Here is a 16,840-nt window from a genome sequence, read left to right on the forward strand (position 1 = left end):
AGGAGAGAGCATAAAGCAGGAAGGTTTATGCAGCTTTTCAAGCTGCTGCTTACGATGTTTTAAAAACTTTCTTCAGATAGTTTTGTTCCAGCTTATTCTTGGTGGGTAATATTTCTCATGGTGAGCACAAGTCAACAACATTTAAAGTTTATCTGAAGAGTGAAAAGGGGTAGGAATGAGGGACCTCCTCCCAGAGGATGATACCATTCACTGAAGTGAGTAATTTCATTCATAAATTTGGTCCTCCATAGATAACAGATCTCGTACCTGATAAGATGTATGACAACATTTTTAAGGGCTGGGCCTGCTCGTTTGTTTTCCTGTTTAAAAATAGTCTTGTTGATCTCCATATTAGATCATCCTGGAAAAACATTTTGAGAAGCTGGAACTTGGAGAACTTTCCTGAGAGTTCGTAGTGTTCAGTCATGCTTTTGTGTCCCTATTTTTAATGTTTTCATTAAAAAAAAAAAAAAAAAAAGTCTTACCCACCCACAAGAAAGGCAGGTTCATATCTCTCTTCATTCCAGGAATTTTTGCATCTGTTCATTGATTTTGGTCACATTTAGTGGAGCAGAAGGGGCTTTGCAGGTCACTAGAATCCCAGCTTCTGCATGGAAAGGAGAGGTCGGATATGGAGCAGGGTGCTAAAAGTGCCTCAGCTTGCACAGGAGGCACGTAAGTTATTGGACACGAGAGAAGCTCTACGGGAATGAGCCACCTCATAAATGTCCCAACTGTAGGAGAAAAGCTTCAATCAGAGCTTGCAAGCAAGCACCAGACCCCAAGCCATAGGAAGCCAGGCGTCTTCAGTTTGGATGCCTATAGCATGGCTTGCGAAGAGGAAAACTGAAGGACTTTGGATCTTTGGAATTGGAAGATGTCCGAGCATCGGCCGAGAGGTTATTAGTTTGGGTGTTTTGTGTTCAGAGGTTCAGGTATGTCTGAGGTAGGGGAGGAAGAGAGGAACCCAAGCCTAAAAAATTTACGTGGCTATTCTTAGAGCTGGGCACTGCAGGTATCTTTACATTTATCGTGGAAACTAATGACACGAGGTGCCTTTAAATCAGGGTCTCCCGAATGCCAGTATTTGCAGGATGTGGATGCTCTAATAACTAGTCATGTGCCAGCAGCCACCGCTCTCGTTTCAGGCTGTCTGAAGGGGCTGCTCACACTGCGTTGAGGTTGGTAGCCACGACTAAGCGGGTTTCCTGCACAAGTACATGCGCTTTTAGCAACTGAATTTCATGGTTTGGCCTTTAAACCCTTGGTGATAACCCCAAAACCGTTCTGGGTGAGCACACAGCACGGTGCTTTCAGAGAGAACTGAGCTGTTGCCTGTCTTCAAAACGGAGGCATTTGGGTTAGGCACAAGAGCGGTGCGAACTATTTTTAATGACAAAACAGTGTTTTGGACATCATGCGGCTTTGCAGATGGACAACAGCTCGAGCTTGGAGGTAACACCACTGTGTTTTTGCTGCTTTGCCTAACTGGTATTAAATGTAAAAACATAAATCCTGGTCAGTGGGAGTGGAGAAGGGAGATGGTTTTCATTTGGCACAATTTCCTGTGAGACGGGGGTCTAAACAAGGCCCATATTTACACAAGACAATACAGTTTTTACATGTACTAGCATATCCAGCACATTTTAAAATTGTTTAGCCAGCCCCGGGTATTAAATACCTTCAAAATAAATGTGTTTAATAAAAGTAGATGAAGTTTGAAATAATTTTTGAATAATTTTACAGTAGAAACACCAGTTAAATCAACTCCATTGCAGTAATAAATGTCACAAAAACAATTAATTATACTTGCTTGCCACTGCAAAATCAATTGTGTAACTGTTCTTTTAAAACTGACTTTTACATTACTAAATCCTAAACACTACACTTCTGTAACTTGTCAGAATCAGGTTTTGGTTAATAGATATTTGCAGTGATGTAATGGGAACTTCTGGCATGGAATCAGAATATAATGGACTGTGATTAATGTTTTAATAAGCACTTTTCTTCTACTTATGATGCAGCAGTGAAACGGTTTCCTGCTTAGATTGATAGAACAGCAGGTGTGCACGCATACTTTTTGCTTTAAGGAAGAATAAGTTGTTCAATTCTGCCTGAAAATATTGAATGTTTATTTTTTAAGGCAGATGCTGCTGATCAGAGGGTAGGGTCTAGTTTGTTTTCAATCCAGCTCTTGGTGAGATTTGTCATTTGGAGGTGTAGGGCGCTACGGAGACTTTTTTGGTATGTAAAATAATTGCTTTGCAAAGAGGAAGCTCATTAGTTTAAAACATAGTTTTGATGTGTTGATGTTTTTTCAGTGAAAGGAGTTATTTAAAAATAGCATTACTGGCACTCAGAAGTGCGCTAGAACTTAGTATGGTGTTGAAAATATTAGCGGGTTGGATTTATTGTTTAAGGTATTGTGCTTGTTGCGTGCTTGAGTTGCTTTTGTACTGCGAGTGGTTTTGTTCTTCTGGACCTTGACAATTCACACAGCAAGTAACAGCTGATTTAATTCCTCCTCTTTTAAACTGATTTACTTTTTTACGAAGCATCAGTCCAGACCTGGTGCAGGGGTTTTCTGCTTGGGGATGCGCCCCGTGGTCCCCTCCGAGGAGAGGGTTTCTCCCTGTGTGAAGAGGCTGCTCCGCGTCGCGGCGGGCGCATTTTGGGGCTCTTCATCTCGCTGCTCTCGCCGCCCGTCTGCTGCTCCGCTGCGTTCCCGGATAACGTCAGAACTCCCTTCCTGGCAGGGGCAGGGTGCTTGCTTATCCCTCGCCTCCCGAGCCCTGTTCCCAGGGCAGGAATCTCCGGATGCCGGTTTCATGCCAGCTCTGCCTCTGCGGTAGCATCTCCCTCGCGCAGAAAACGTTCATGTGCATTTCCTTTATTTTTGCTACCACTTGTTTTCTCTAGTCCCCCTTTTAGAAAGATTCAGAAGTTGATCCCTGGCTGCTGTCTCTATTTCCTGACTGTCTTCCCCAATTCATGAGGAAATGCTTGTGAATAAAGCTCCCAAAATCTACATCTCTTCTCCCTTCCTGAAATGAGGAGGTTCTCTCTCCTCCTCCTTTCATGTGTAGGCCCTGATGGATTGGGCAGGCTGCTGTGCTCTGTGGTCACTGATTCTGCATGAAAGTATTCCAGAAATGAGAGGAGAGCTGGATGCAGAGGCCATCTCAAAACTTGGAAGTATAAAAGCTCTGCTGTTCCAGACTCTGCACTGCACAGTTAATTTTGAAATGAAAACTCCCCCAGGTACAGGATCTGCTAATAATCTGAAATATGGAGAAAAAAAAGGGCTATTTTCTTCTTATTCCATAAAGTGGGTGCACGCTCCTTTTTTCTCACCAGCACAGAAAGCAAGTGTTCTTGACAAGAAGTGAGTAAATCAGAATCTACTTTGAACAGTCACCCGTGAATAGGTTTTATTAGTCTGCCTAGGGAAGTCCAGGCTATAGCATCCTTCCTCTTTCATCTCTTGACTTTTGTCCAAAAGCACTCACCGAGGTTGCTGTTTTTGTGAAACTGCTCTCCTCTTCTCTCTTACAGTGAAATGGTCTATAGACTTTTTAGCTCAATTTATCCAGTCCTGAAGCCTGCTTGCAAAAGCCCATGCCGGCAGGAGAGCCTATAGAACTGATACTGCCCAGCTCTATAAGCATTTGAGCAGTTTGTAGTGGCAGTTGGGCTGTGGAAATGCCTGCAGCGTTCTCATGCTCGGGCAGTGTGTGTGTGTGATCCGTGTGTGCTTGCGGGTGCTGCCACTGGGGAGTTTCCTCAATTTGGGGCCTTCTCACAGCTGGAGCAAAGGGTTGTGGCCAACTGTGAGACCCAGTCTCAGCCCTCAAGCCGTGTGTTGATGCTGCCAGCAGTTTATCGGGCAGCAAATGGGATGGCCACATCACTGGGGATTGAGCTTTTCACTGCCATCAAACCCCCTTTGAGCTGTCCGCTACCGTCGCTCACCCGTATGCACTGCTAACAGGTAGTGCCGATTACACAGGCTGCCTGTCCTGAGAATTTCGGATCAGAATCCGCCGCTAGAGCAAAAATCGATGTCATTTCTGTTAGGGCTATATTTACCTCCTTAGAAAAACACTTTGGGAGCTGAGATAGCAAATACAGAGATTTCAGTGCTGATATCTGGGTCCATGGCACGCCTGCCTCGTGCTCATATGTGCCGCTTCTTCAATGACACTGCTAATAATTTGGCTTAATGCAAACGTCCAAATATGTCCAGTCGACCTACAGAGGAGAAACTGCAGGCAATTACGGCAGAGACTGCAGTCTAGACCTCAGAAGAGCTAGCTTGTGCTGCCTTCTTTGTGTGAGCTTGGGAAAACTAAGGGCAAATCTTTGCTGAAATCTATGGTAGTGAAGCATTTAAGCACCTGGCAGAGCTGGGCTTTGATTTTTCCCTTTCAATTAACATTTGCTTTGTTATTTGCAGAATGGAAGTATCCATTTTGAAATATCAGTGTTGGGTATCACAAAGTTACTTGGTTACTGTGGTAGAGAGGACAACATCAGCTGGGACAGCTGGGTGCAAGTGGCAATATGGGTTAGTGGCCTTTTCAAAGCGTAGTGCATCCTGTGTTTTGGGCTTTGCTGAAGGATGGTGATTTGCAACAAAGCCCAGAATTTTGTTGATTCAAGATTTATATTGTGTTTTTATTCAGCATTTTTTGCCCTTTCTGAGGGCTCCAGCAGCTGAAACAGCAGAGTCTTGCCACACAGCAGTTTCAGCTGAGTCTGGTGTTTGAAATGGCAACACCACTCAATGTTTGTGACTTGTTTTTAGAACAGCATTTCAGCTGCCAGTTTCCTTAAGAAAGCAAAAACAATATGTAAAGCAAGAAGTGCAAATAAAGGAGAGACTTTCAAATACTTGCAGTGTTGAAAAAATAAAGCTAAACCAAAAGGGTTCAGGAGACATGCTAAATTTAGCAAAATTGTTTGAAGTCATAAGAAAATAACATCTAAATAAGGATGTGTGCCCCTCTGTCCGCTCGTTCTTATCTCTGTCCCTCCTGTCCTTTGCCCCAACTCATATGTAGTTCATTTGTTAGGTTTTCTGCTAACGGGATGTTTTTGAAAGTGTTGCTTTTCCTCTGGTTAAAGGATTGGATGCCCCAAATGAATATCTGCGCAGTGGGAGGGAGATGAGGGGTAGGGATGAGAGCTGCCCGGTGCCCTCTGCCTCCTTGCAGGGTGCAGAGGAAGCTGCCGCGGCGCCGCCGATGCCTCCAGAGAGGGTAGGACTTGAGGCGTTGAGGAGGTGACCTCCCGTGGGGACATGCTTGGTGCATGTTGCAACATTGTGCTCAGTGGGGACGTCCTTCCTGGAAAGTAGGGAAAAGGCACTTGTGTATGCACGTATTTCCAATTGGATCACGGCTGAAGAGCTTCCTGTAAGTTATGAGATTCCCTTACGGGCACCTAGGTGCTAGCGAGGGAGGGAATTTGTCATGCAGCCAAAGCATGTTGGAGGGAGACCCTGAAGAAGCTGCCTTTGTCGTCTTGTGAGTCTTGCTGATTGCTGTGTTAGACAAAACCCCAAACCTAGAAAAACTGATTCCTACTGGAATGTTTTTAATGAGAGATGCATATATGTGTGTGTGTGTGTGTGTGTGCCTATGTCATTTCATATTTACACTGTAATAACTCATTGCTATTATTGCTTTTGCATTATTAGGTGTTTCTGTTGGCCATCAATGCATTGCTTGCTAATGCACAGGGAATGTACTACAGAAAAAAAGTGTGACCACTGAATAGGCCAAGTAGTATTTTTCCAGAGCAACCCCTTGAATGAAGAGTCTGTCTCACCAGTTTTAATAAACCCTAGGCTTCTAAACGTTACAACAGTAACACAAAAAGAATCGTACCAGGATAATAACAGTAGAGAGGGAAAGGTGTTGGAAACATGGTGCTAGCGTATGAGAACATATCACATAACACACAGGCAGAAAGCACTTTGGAAAGATGCTTGCAGAGCAGCAGAAGCGTCACAGGCATCGGAGCAGACTTGACCACACAGAGACATGGATCAGATCTGATCCCAGCACAGATTCCTCGGCGCCTCTTGTTAAATCGGAAGGACTCAAATCCTCAAAGACAGTTAAACACCAAAATGCCTTTGGAGTTAACTTCAGTCCGTGTGTAAATCCTCTGTTTTCTTTCACCTCCTTGCTTAATATTATTTTTGTATGCCTCCGCCTCCTTTGCTGCGGGAATAACTGTGGCTCCCACGTTGGAGGTTGTCCAGCATTATCCCAAAGTCCTTTCCAGTGTTCGTTCATTCCCATAGTGTTGTCTTAGGTGACACATGTTCTTGACTCCTCACTGCATGGCCTTTGCTGCTATTAAGCTATCTCTAGTTGGAAGAGTTAGTAGGTGCCATGTATTAATCTGAATAATTCATCTATTTTCCCTATCCCCTGTGATTTTTGTGACAGCTGCACATCTTAAAAGTAGTGGCTTTTCTATTTTCTTTCAGATTGTAGATGAAAGTTATTGATATCGCTAGGATAAAACGAGATCCCTGCAGGGAAAATACCTCATCAGATGATGAATCCCCATTTACAATTATTTTCTGAAATCTATTAGAGTAAACCAGGTTTAAGATCTTTCATAAGTTCTACACCAAAACATATTCTGAATGTGGTACTTCAAGGAAAAAATGCCTGCCTGTTTGATCTCTTCTCTTCATTGAGGTGAATCGCTAAAAGAGCTTTTAGGTCTTAGGGGAAAGAAATACGAGTCCAGTATTGGGCTAAATAAATCCATACATCACTGTGGAATATATTCAGCAGCAGTGTTTTAAATGGACAGGATAGAGATCAGGAGCTTTCGTATTGTTGTGCGATTAAAAAACAACCACCCTGATGTAAAGAAAATGCTAAGTGAGGAAGATGATGGCCCATAGCATTCCTATTAAAGTCTTTGCAAATCTTTTTATTTTTTCCTCTTCCACCCCCGCAAAAAGGAATATATCTTTTCTTGTAGAAGGGAGGAGTCTGTATAGTTGCAGTTTTTACCCCCCTAAAATGTTACAGGGCAGCTGTGTCAAACTGCACCTGTAGTAAAGCATGGGGACTGAATGTGAGACAGAAATTGCAGGTCAGCTTGGTGCCGGACGTGCATCTCTCCCAGGGTATTTTTGGATAGCACAGAGGTGACCTGAGAACCGTCAGCTCTGCATTTATTGGGTTTTTTTTTTTTGCTCTTTGGTGGCTCCAAGTAATTGAACCGTTGCAGAAGGAGAAAGTCTCCGCCACAAAGCAGGGGGTGCCAAGATCACATTAGCCCGTAGTAGATTTGTACGCCAAACTATCCTTTAAATCTTTGGAAAATCTCCCTAGCGTTTGTGTGGCAGATAACACAAAGCTTCTGTGAGGCTGCTTTGAAAGTGAAGTTACTGGAGTGCTTGTCCTCCTGATGAGAGAAATCAATATGGTTCTCGGTGCTTTTCACTTAAAACCACATTAGCGACGTGTCAGGCGTGATGGACTGCCCTGGCCTCACCAACTCACGGAAATTATTAGCTTGATTGTGTTAATAATGAAATTTTAATCGTCCAAAACCCTTTTCTCACCAGAAGGTTAGAACGTTTTTGGTGAGTAGCAGTTAGTTTTTTACTGGAGAATAGATCCAGGCATAAATTAAAAAAAAAAAAAAAAAAAGTGTTTTTCTGTGCTACTCCTGTGATGAAAAAGTGCAGAACGTAGGTCCACAGGGACGCGAGGTGGTTACCCTCTGGGAGCGCAGGGGTACTGATCCAGTTGCTTTTAATGGCCCATTAGGAGGACATGCATTTCAACAGCAAAGTTTGTTTCAACACCTTCACTGCCCTCCTTGCTTCTATGGCTTCCTTTAGGTTTTAGCGGAAGAAATACACTGGGTCCATTGTGTGCGTTATCTGCTGCTGCTGCTGCCTTTAGTTTGGGAGGGGGGCTGTGCCTTGATGGATGACGAGCGCAAACATTCAACTCGGGCTAATGGGAAATGAGCCTGGACTTGAGTTATGGTGACCATAAAACGTGATGAGATCTGGCACTTGAATTAATAAGAGCACGGAGTTGCTTGACCTGTAATCTAATGGCAGCACATCGTACTGCGTTGCATAAAGCACTAATATTTTTATGGAGTCTTAAAAAAAGAAAAAGGAGAAAAAAGCTTGGTTATAATGTTCAACGCACATGTGTCACAAAAATGCATCTTTCTGTTTACGGCTGCATGTTACGGTAGTGAACTCCACTGTTTCTGAAATGTCTTTTAGCTAGGAGTTTGTATATCTCAAGAATAGGAGAAATTAAGCAGTCCAAGTGGAAAAGGCAGCAAATTATTCGTTTTGTTTTTCTACAGACATTTATGGTAACAGTTGAAGGCTTAAGGAGTTCATCTTAGAGAACAGAAAATTGCACAGAGACATTGAAGCAAAATCTAAGTACAGAGATGCTCTGTATTTTAATGTACTAGGGGAATATATTCCAAACCAATATAAGAATCAGTCGCATTTTGTCTGGAAGCCTTTTGGCTCAAAGTCCTCAAAGCTCAGTTGCAGAGGCAGGCAGAGAAGGAGGCCTTGGAAGCCTTGGAGCTTCCCGTCAAAGTTCAGTAATGTCTTTAAAACCCGTTTGATCTGTCAAGTAGGTGTAGAAGCTTCTGTCAGGCAATAAAGAGAGAGCAGATTTGGCTCTGACACATTATACAAGTACAGTGGAGATAATTGCCTTAGCCAGGAGAGAAGATTCTTCCTCGCAATTATGTCATGTGCCAGACATCCTCGCAGGGCTGGGGAGAGAAACATGCCCAAAGGACAGGACTGACAATGCTTTTGTGGAAGGTGCTTTATTATTATTACTAGTAGTAGTAGTAGTACTTGGGCTTTCAGAGATAAAGTGAAAACTAAATCCATGAGAGAAGATGAACTGTGTCTTTGTGTTGGGATTCTCAGAACTCATAACTCCCTTGGCCCTTCTGTGGTCCTCTAGGATCTTCTGCCCGTTTTCATAATGTTGCAAGTTTTTGAGTGATGCCAAGAGGCAGCAAAGTCCTTGAGTACTTATTTTTCTATTCATTTTAGCTTCTGTCCTGCTCCCGTGCCTTCTCTTCAGGTTGGTGTGATTTTAAACCTCTTCAAAGTGTTCGGCTTTCTGTCACATTCTAAGTTTTTAGTGTTTGGAGGCTGAAGTAAGAGGACTGAGCTTTTATTTTGCTCTCGAATCCCCAGTCAGGACTACAGTCTGATACGTGAAGCTGTGCAGTTTTGTATTCCAGCACCGCAAGATTGTTTTACAGAAATTTCCTGTTGGTGGAGAATGGGCCAGAAGGGCTGTCGTGGTAGGATTATTGTTTGAAGGATAAAACCCAGTTTTCCCCATTCTGTCTGACAGCCTTTCCTCTCCCACTGTTTGCTCTGAGCTTGTGGGTTTTTCCCCTGCGACTCTTGAAAAAAGTTACTTCCAAGAAGCACTAAGGACAGTAAAGGAGTTGACGTACGCGACGTTTTGCTCTCCTGTGTCACATCCCTTGGAGGCCACAGCAGGACGGATCACAGTGGTGGGCAGGGTAGGGCAGGCTCATTTGCCAAGCTCACGTTTACATCCCGAAGTTTTGCTTGGCCAACGTGGTCATGTCTGTAGTCCTGTTAAAATGATCTATATGGTTTGTATGATCTATTAAAATTAATCATTAATGCAGTCTGGTAACTGGACAGTGTTCCCCCTCTCTGGTGAGTATTACACGTTGTTGCATGTTGCAGCACGACAAGGATTAAAGCTTTTGCAGGAGTTAATGTTCTTCAAGGTTAATTCATCCATTCTGAGCATGATTTCCATTAATCAGAGCAGCAAGTGTAATTTTATTATTTTTTTTTAAAGACTCTCTTATCTGAGTTGTCTTTACCCTAGTGGAGGCAGTATCTGTTTTCAGTGTCCTTTTCTTTTGTAACTCTACTATGTATAGCCAGCCTTTCTGGAGTCTAAATGCTCATCATCTCTTGCAGCTTTCTCAAAGGAACACAGATAAATCTGGCCGTGTTTGTATTCCATGTGGCTGGGGAGGTTGTTATTGCTGTGGCTTTGCAAAATTTCTAGGCATACTCTGTGCAAGTCCATTGAACTAGAGAGATTCCTCCTGTGTAGAGGAACAGTGCATGGCCCAAACTATCTAAAAATAGAAGTTGCATTATTTAAGAAGTGTTAAATAGCACATAAATAACAAGAACAGACTGATATAGTCGTTCTCTTTTATTGCTCCTGCGCAGGACTCTCGTTGCTCAGTGTGGTCATACTATCAAAAATGTTCATTCTCTGGCTTCTCCCTCTCAGTATAACTGTTTCAGACCTTTCAGTGGCAAAGAATTCCTTTCAGCTTGTGTATTTAGGCTTTTACTCATCCTTGCGTCTGTTTTTTTTTCTTTATAAAGCAGATATTGATCACAGTTGCATTTGGTTAAATTTGAGGTTAGTTTACACAAGTCAGTGATGAAATTTCCTGTGACACTCTTTTGGACATCAGGCATTCATTATCTTTTGAAATTCATTTTTTGGGAGGACTTCTTGCTCCATTTTGCTGCTAAGTGTACTTCTAATAAAATAAGTCACTTAATATGCATAGTTTAGATTCAGAAGCATGGTTAGTTTGTTGTTTCACATTTCTTGGAATGTGCTTTCAGTTTAGCTAAACAACTTTCTATTTAGGGAATAATTTTATGAATATTTCTTGTAATTCTGGCAGCAAGTGTTGTAGCACTATTATTATGCCATAGGCATTCGATGTTTTTTCCATCATTAACTGGCTGTAATCCCGGTTTTAGATTCCAGATTTCTTGTTTGCTGTCTTGTCTCCTCAGTAGAAAGTGCAACTCCTGAGTACTTTTGTCTGCAGAAATGATTTCATAATCAAGTCTGTCATTTGGGTTAGTTATACATTAAAATAGTTCCAAAAATAGTACCCCCCAAAAAAGTCTATTTTTTCCTCTGAAGTCATGATATTTGCAGATTTCTTAAGGAAAATTCACTTTAAGAATGATGTAAGCCAATCAATATTTCTTTAGACTTAAGTCTTCTTTATATTGAAATATTGCTGTATTTTAACTACTGTAATTTCAAAATGAGAACTGATGAAACAAATATGAGCTGGTAGTGTTAATGTACATGCAGAGCAAGGCATGACCTAACGGGTGTACCATGGAGGTGGCTACCAGGACCAGTGCTGTTCCCTGACCGTGAGTCAGCAGGGTGCCCAGGTGGCCTAGAAGGCCAACATCATCCTGGCTCCCGTCAGGAGCAGTGTAGCCAGCAGGACCAGGGAAGTGATCGTTCCCCTGTACTTGGTGCTGGTGAGGCCGTGCACAGAATCACAGAATGGCTGAGGTTGGCAGGGACCTCTAGAGATCATCTAGTCCAACCCCTGCTCCAGCAGGGACACCCAGAGCACGGGGCACAGGGTGGCATCCAGGCGGGTTGGGAGATCTCCAGAGAAGGAGCCTCCACAGCCTCTCTGGGCAGCCTGTGCCAGGACTCTGGCACCCTCACAGCAAAGAAACTCTTCCTCACATGGAGATGGAACTGCCTGGGTTTCAATTTGTACCCATTACCCCTTGTCCTGTCACTGGTCTCCACAGAGAAGTGTTTGGCCCCATCCTCCCTACATTCCCCCCTCAGGTCTTTGCACATTTGCAGATGTCTCAATCTTCTCTTCTCCAGGCTAAACAGGCCCAGCTCGCTCAGTCTTTCCTCATACAATAGATGCTCCGGTCCCTTAATCATCTTTGTGACTCTCCGCTGGACCCTCTCCAGAAGCTTCACGTCCCTCTTGTCCTGGGGAGCCCAGAACTGCGCCCAGTACTCCAAGTGTCTTCCCCAGAGCGGAGCAAAGGGGCAGGGTCCCCTCCCTTGCCCTGCTGGCAGCACTGCTGGCACCTTGAATACAGTGTTCAGCTTTGGGCCCCTCACTGCGAGGCTCCAAGGCATTGAGGCCTTGGAGCGTGCCCAGAGAAGGGCAGCGAAGCTGGTGAAGGGGCTGGAGCACAGACCTCATGAGGAGCAGCTGAGGGAGCTGGGCTTGTTTCGTCTGGAGAAGAGGAGGCTCAGGGGAGACCTTATCGCTCTCTCCAACTATCTGGAAGGAGGTTGTAGTGAGGTGGGTCAATCTCTTCTCCAAAATAACTACAGATAGGACAAGAGGAAAAGGCCTCAAGTTGCGCCAGGGGAGGTTCAGGTTAGATGTTAGGAAGAATTTCTACACATAAAGAGTAGTCAACCATTGGAACAGGCTGCCCAGGGAAGCGGTGGAGTCACCATCCCTGTCAGTGTTAAGAAACATGTAGATGAGGCACTTAGGGACATGGTTTAACAGGTACAGTGTTGAGAGGCTTATGGTTGGACTCGATGATCTCAAAGGCTTTTTCCAACCATAATGATTTTGTGACGGGGCAGAGCTCACCCCCATCAAATTTGCAGCCGATACAGGCCTGGGAGGTGTGGCTGGTCCCCATGTGGTTGTGCCACCATTCAGAGGGACCACAACAGATAAGAGAAATGGGCAGAGGGGAACCTCAACAACAGGAAGGGTGGGAATAAGGCCAGGAGCCAGGGGCTGACCTGCTGGAAAGCAGCTCTGCAGAACAGGTCCTGGTGGACAGGCCAAGCATGAGCCAAAAATGTGCCTTCAGGGCAAGGAAGGTCTGCAGAGTCCTGGGGTCCTGGGCCATTAGCAAGAGCATTGCCAGCAGGTCAAGGGACATGGTTGTTCCCCTCTCCTCAGTGCTGGTGAACCCACATGTGGAGGGTTGTGTCCAGATACGCTGGAGTAAGGGCCACAAAGAGGATTTAGGAGCTGGAGCATCTTGAAGAAGAGCAGCCAGAGGGAGCTGGGGCTGTTTGCTGCGGGGTGAGCTTATCTGTGTCTGTAAGTAGCTGGGGGAGGGAGTAAGGAAGACACAGCCAGACTCTTCTCAGTGGTGCCAACAGAGTGGGACAAATTGAAATATGGGAAATACCATTAAAGTGCTCTCATGTGATGATGGTGGAACGCTGGAGCTGGTTGCCTATCTCCATCCCTGGAGATGGAGAGGGCTGCCTCTACAGAGCCCTCAGCTTCTCGAGCTGACCTGGCTTTCAGCAGGGCATTTGGGCTGCCTGGTCTACACATGTGCTTTCCAGTCCAGTTATTCTGCAGCTCTGTGACCATTATGGCCATCTGCCCTGGCTCTGATCGACACAGCTGACAGTTTCATCAAATAATCTCGGCCTTAGCATATGTAAAATATACATATTTAAGGAGGGAGAGAGTATTTCTTTCAAAATGAGGTCTCGTAAACCAGAATCCACTTAGAAAATATCTGTTTTTCAGCAGGCTAGATTTATCTTCAAGGTTACTTTTTGCCGAGGCCTCAGTGGTAGTCCATGGAGCAAATCCACCAGTTTCTGAACTGTAGCTTGGCCACTTTGAGGCTTGAGTCACCATCAGTTGTGGGCTTGCTAATGGGAAGTCAGCAGAGCTGCATTTGTGTAAAGCATGAGTAATGCAGCTGTGAGTCAGCCTGAGGTTTTGAAGACAGAATCGAGTTTTAAATTGGCTTTTTGGTCGTATATCGCACTCTCGGTTATATACTTTCCCTACTGAGCTTAAACATTCCAGGAAGAGACAAGTACTGAAATAAAAGGATACATCTGCTTGTAAAGTCAGAGCAAATCGTCGGATTGTCCCGCTGGCCTCAGTGAAGCGCTCAGGCTCGCACGCTCCCCCTTCGCCGCTCCTGGGGTGGATTGCAGGGATGGAGGGACCCTCCGTCTGGCCCAGGACAATTTTTCTTATGCTGTTAAGCACTTTTCCTCTGGTTCTCATTCAGGGTACGATGCTGAACTTGGATAAAACCAACCCTGCAGTTAATCCAATTGTCTTGTCTGCAGCAAAGCGAATTTCATTTCTTTATTAGTAGCAAAACCCAGCAGTGCGTGTTTGTGCCTTTGTTTTCCGTATTCTAAAGGGATCATTTAATCCTGATGAAGCACTAACTGGTCTTACCTTGAGCTTTGTGTTCATCTCTGACTGTAAAAAGGAGGAGGAAAAAACCGTGATTGAATATGTGCTGCCTCTGAAAATTCAGTTCAGTCAGCAGTTATTGTGGTGTTCAAAGTTGCTGCTTGGGACACTGTTGGAATGGAATATGGCAAAAGGGCTTCATTAGTTTTCACCAAAAATTAATATGTCTGTCTGCTTTTCACTCTGGGACTAGTTTTGCTTTCCAGATCAGTAATAAATGGCTGGATTGCTTTTCCAAACTGCTTTATCAGGGTGTTTGCTTGTATATCTGTATCCTTCCACTTACTGCTTTGGAAGATGTGGGAAGGAGAGGAATACATGTGCCCCGAAGGCTGCTGTAAAATAGCCATTTCTCATTTAATACTCCATGAGTGAAACATTTCCATGCATCCTAGAACACTTTTTTCCTCAAAGAAAAGTCTTGAAAAGCAAAAATAACAGTAAATATTCTGCAGTCAGGCTTTTGCAAGGACCTGAGCAGCCTGGCCTGGAGCCAGGAAGGCACTTAACAATGTGCTTAACTTTAAGCACATCGAATATTCTTACTGGCACGGGTGAAAAATCAATGAGGCTGCTCGCATGCTTGGGGTGAGACGTGTGCTTAAGTGTCTCCCTGGCGCGTGGCCAGCGGGATGGGATGGACCGGGCCCTAATGGTGGGCAGGGGCGCGGGCGGCTCGTTCCGCTATCGCCCGCCGTCCTGCAGGATTCAGTGATGCTGCCCGTGTTTATTTGGGTTGGCCTCCCTTTCCCCTCGCAGCCCTAGCAGCGCCGGGAGTCAAACGGATGTGCAGCCCGGCGCTGTCAAACAGCTTGTCAGGCGTAGTGCTCATATACTGCGTGTACCGGGACGGAGCGGGAACGGAGCTCCAGGAAAGCTGGGAAAAGATGAGGTGAAACGTGATTGCTTTCTTTGGTAGCCAAGGTTTTTAATATAGAAGGAAAATGAAGAGGAGAGAAGAGAAGGGCTGGTGACACCTCGCACCTTTTCAGTTAACATAGTTGCTTCTTAGGAAACATTAAAGAATGCAGACAGATGCATTAATAATCTGCTGGCAGTGGCTGCAGCCCTGGCAAGTCGGTTTTCCTGCCTCCTATTGATGTTCCTGGATCGCAGGCGGCCGCTTGCAATGGGCTCTCGAATGGGACAGCAGGCGGGTGGTCACAGCCAAGATACTTTTTACTTTCTTCCTGCTCCCTCCTCCTTCTTCAGCAGCATCTTTTGCCGCTTAGACGACAGTTTCCGCTGCTGACAACTGCGAAGGATAAAATGGATAAAATGGATCGTGTTGAAACACTGCGTGGCCGGAGATGCTGCAGCGCCGGCAACTCGCAGGCAGGCAAGCACGGGCAGCCGAGACGCAACCAGCTCTGCTGCCCGTTCCACCTTATTTGTCTAAGGAAACAGCATCTTGTTCCCCACCCTGTTTTTGTTTTTCAGCATCTAGACCTGTCTTTCACTTTTTCTTTCCTTGTTTAAAGCTTTCTCCTTTCCTCTCGCACTGGCATTTGCTTTCTTCTTTTTCCAGCTTGCTGGAGCCCACAGGAAATTCTTCTTCGTGCGCTGCCTCTCAGTTGTGGTCACTGGTATTTCATCACCTGCCCTTTTTTTTTTTTTTAATACTAGAAACTAACCTTTTTGTTTCCTGATTTTAATTTGATTTAGACCAAATGGGAGAGAAATTGAACAAGGAGCAGACGGAAAAAGAGGGAAGATGGTGGCTAGAGTAGAAAGAAATAGAGCTTAAGCATTTTTTTCAGAGGTTAAATATGGAAAGACAAAAGGAACCAATTACACCATGGACACATAGTTACAGACAGCAAATCTTCTGGAAATGCTTCTCAGTGAATGAGCGTCTGCTGTTCTTGGGAGACCCTCCCCAGTATCCTGCCCAGGTAGAGTGGATTTTGGGTACAGATTGTTGGATTTTTGTGCTGCAAAGCTGTGACTGCTGCAGTGTTCGAGTCTGGGGTCAAGCTGGCTTTTAGGGCAACTGGTTGTGCACATTTTTATTGTGTGTTTCTCCTAATGGCCATTTCTTTGGAATATACTTTTTAAGAAGTCTAAATAAAAGCTTAACAGATCTGTTGCATACAAGATTTCACTCAAGTTGGATAAAGTATCATTGGAGGTTCTAAGTTTGAAAGGTGTGCTCAGGTGAACGTGCATACGCTTTTTTAAACAGTGAAATGACCTGCTCCTAAGGTGTCTGAGCAGAATTTAGAAATGCCAGGGAAGAACTTTTTAAGGAAAAAAAAAATCATTCTTCTAGCTATAATTCTGGCTATCAAGCTTAAATCTGGGCCTGTGTCTGTGCTTGCAGGTGTCTCCATGTGACAGAGCCTTCTGCCACCTAGTGTTAATGTGCGCTCTTTCCTCAGCAGGGAATGGCCAGATAATTTAATAAGTGTCATTATTAATCAATCAGACCTGGTTAGCAGCTCTCCCCTGGCACCCCCCTGCCAGGTGCCCCCTGCGAGCGCCTCAGGAAGCTGCTTCTGCGCCAGGGACGTTCAGCATCAATTCGATCCATGTGGACAAACTCCTTGGATGGGGTTACGGAGGATGCACTTTGCCAGGTGGGTCAGACCGTTTCACAAAGCACCCGTGGAGGGTTTCGGTAATTCAGAATATTGCTCCGGGATAATAACTTTGTTAGCACTTTCCTCCTCCAGGTGAAACTAATGAGTTCAGACTAACTCAGCACATTGTGAGTGCCTCTTCCTGCTGGCTCAGGAAATTGTATTAGGCTGGAAGTAGCTGCAGAGAATAGAAATTAATT

At 44.7% G+C, this 16,840-nt stretch overlaps 1 protein-coding gene across 3 annotated transcripts in view; it reads left to right on the forward strand.

Annotated features, from left to right (window-relative positions):
- Positions 1–16,840, forward strand: part of MNAT1 (MNAT1 component of CDK activating kinase) — a 106,868-nt gene that overhangs the window by 80,889 nt on the left and 9,139 nt on the right. The window contains exon 8 of one of the 3 annotated variants that reach the window (XM_088539611.1): positions 6,503–6,571. The exons of the other annotated variants lie outside the window; for them this stretch is intronic. Within the exon in view, the coding sequence (XP_088395737.1) occupies positions 6,503–6,509 (7 nt within the window). The 3' untranslated portion in view covers positions 6,510–6,571. Of the gene's footprint in view, positions 1–6,502; positions 6,572–16,840 lie in introns of those variants that run through there. 3 annotated transcript variants of the gene reach the window in all.

Source organism: Tinamus guttatus, unplaced genomic scaffold (genome assembly GCF_059628265.1).
Source record: "Tinamus guttatus ecotype Peru unplaced genomic scaffold, ASM5962826v1 Tinamus_guttatus_pri_ptg000048l, whole genome shotgun sequence".
Classification (NCBI taxonomy): Eukaryota; Metazoa; Chordata; class Aves; order Tinamiformes; family Tinamidae; genus Tinamus; species Tinamus guttatus.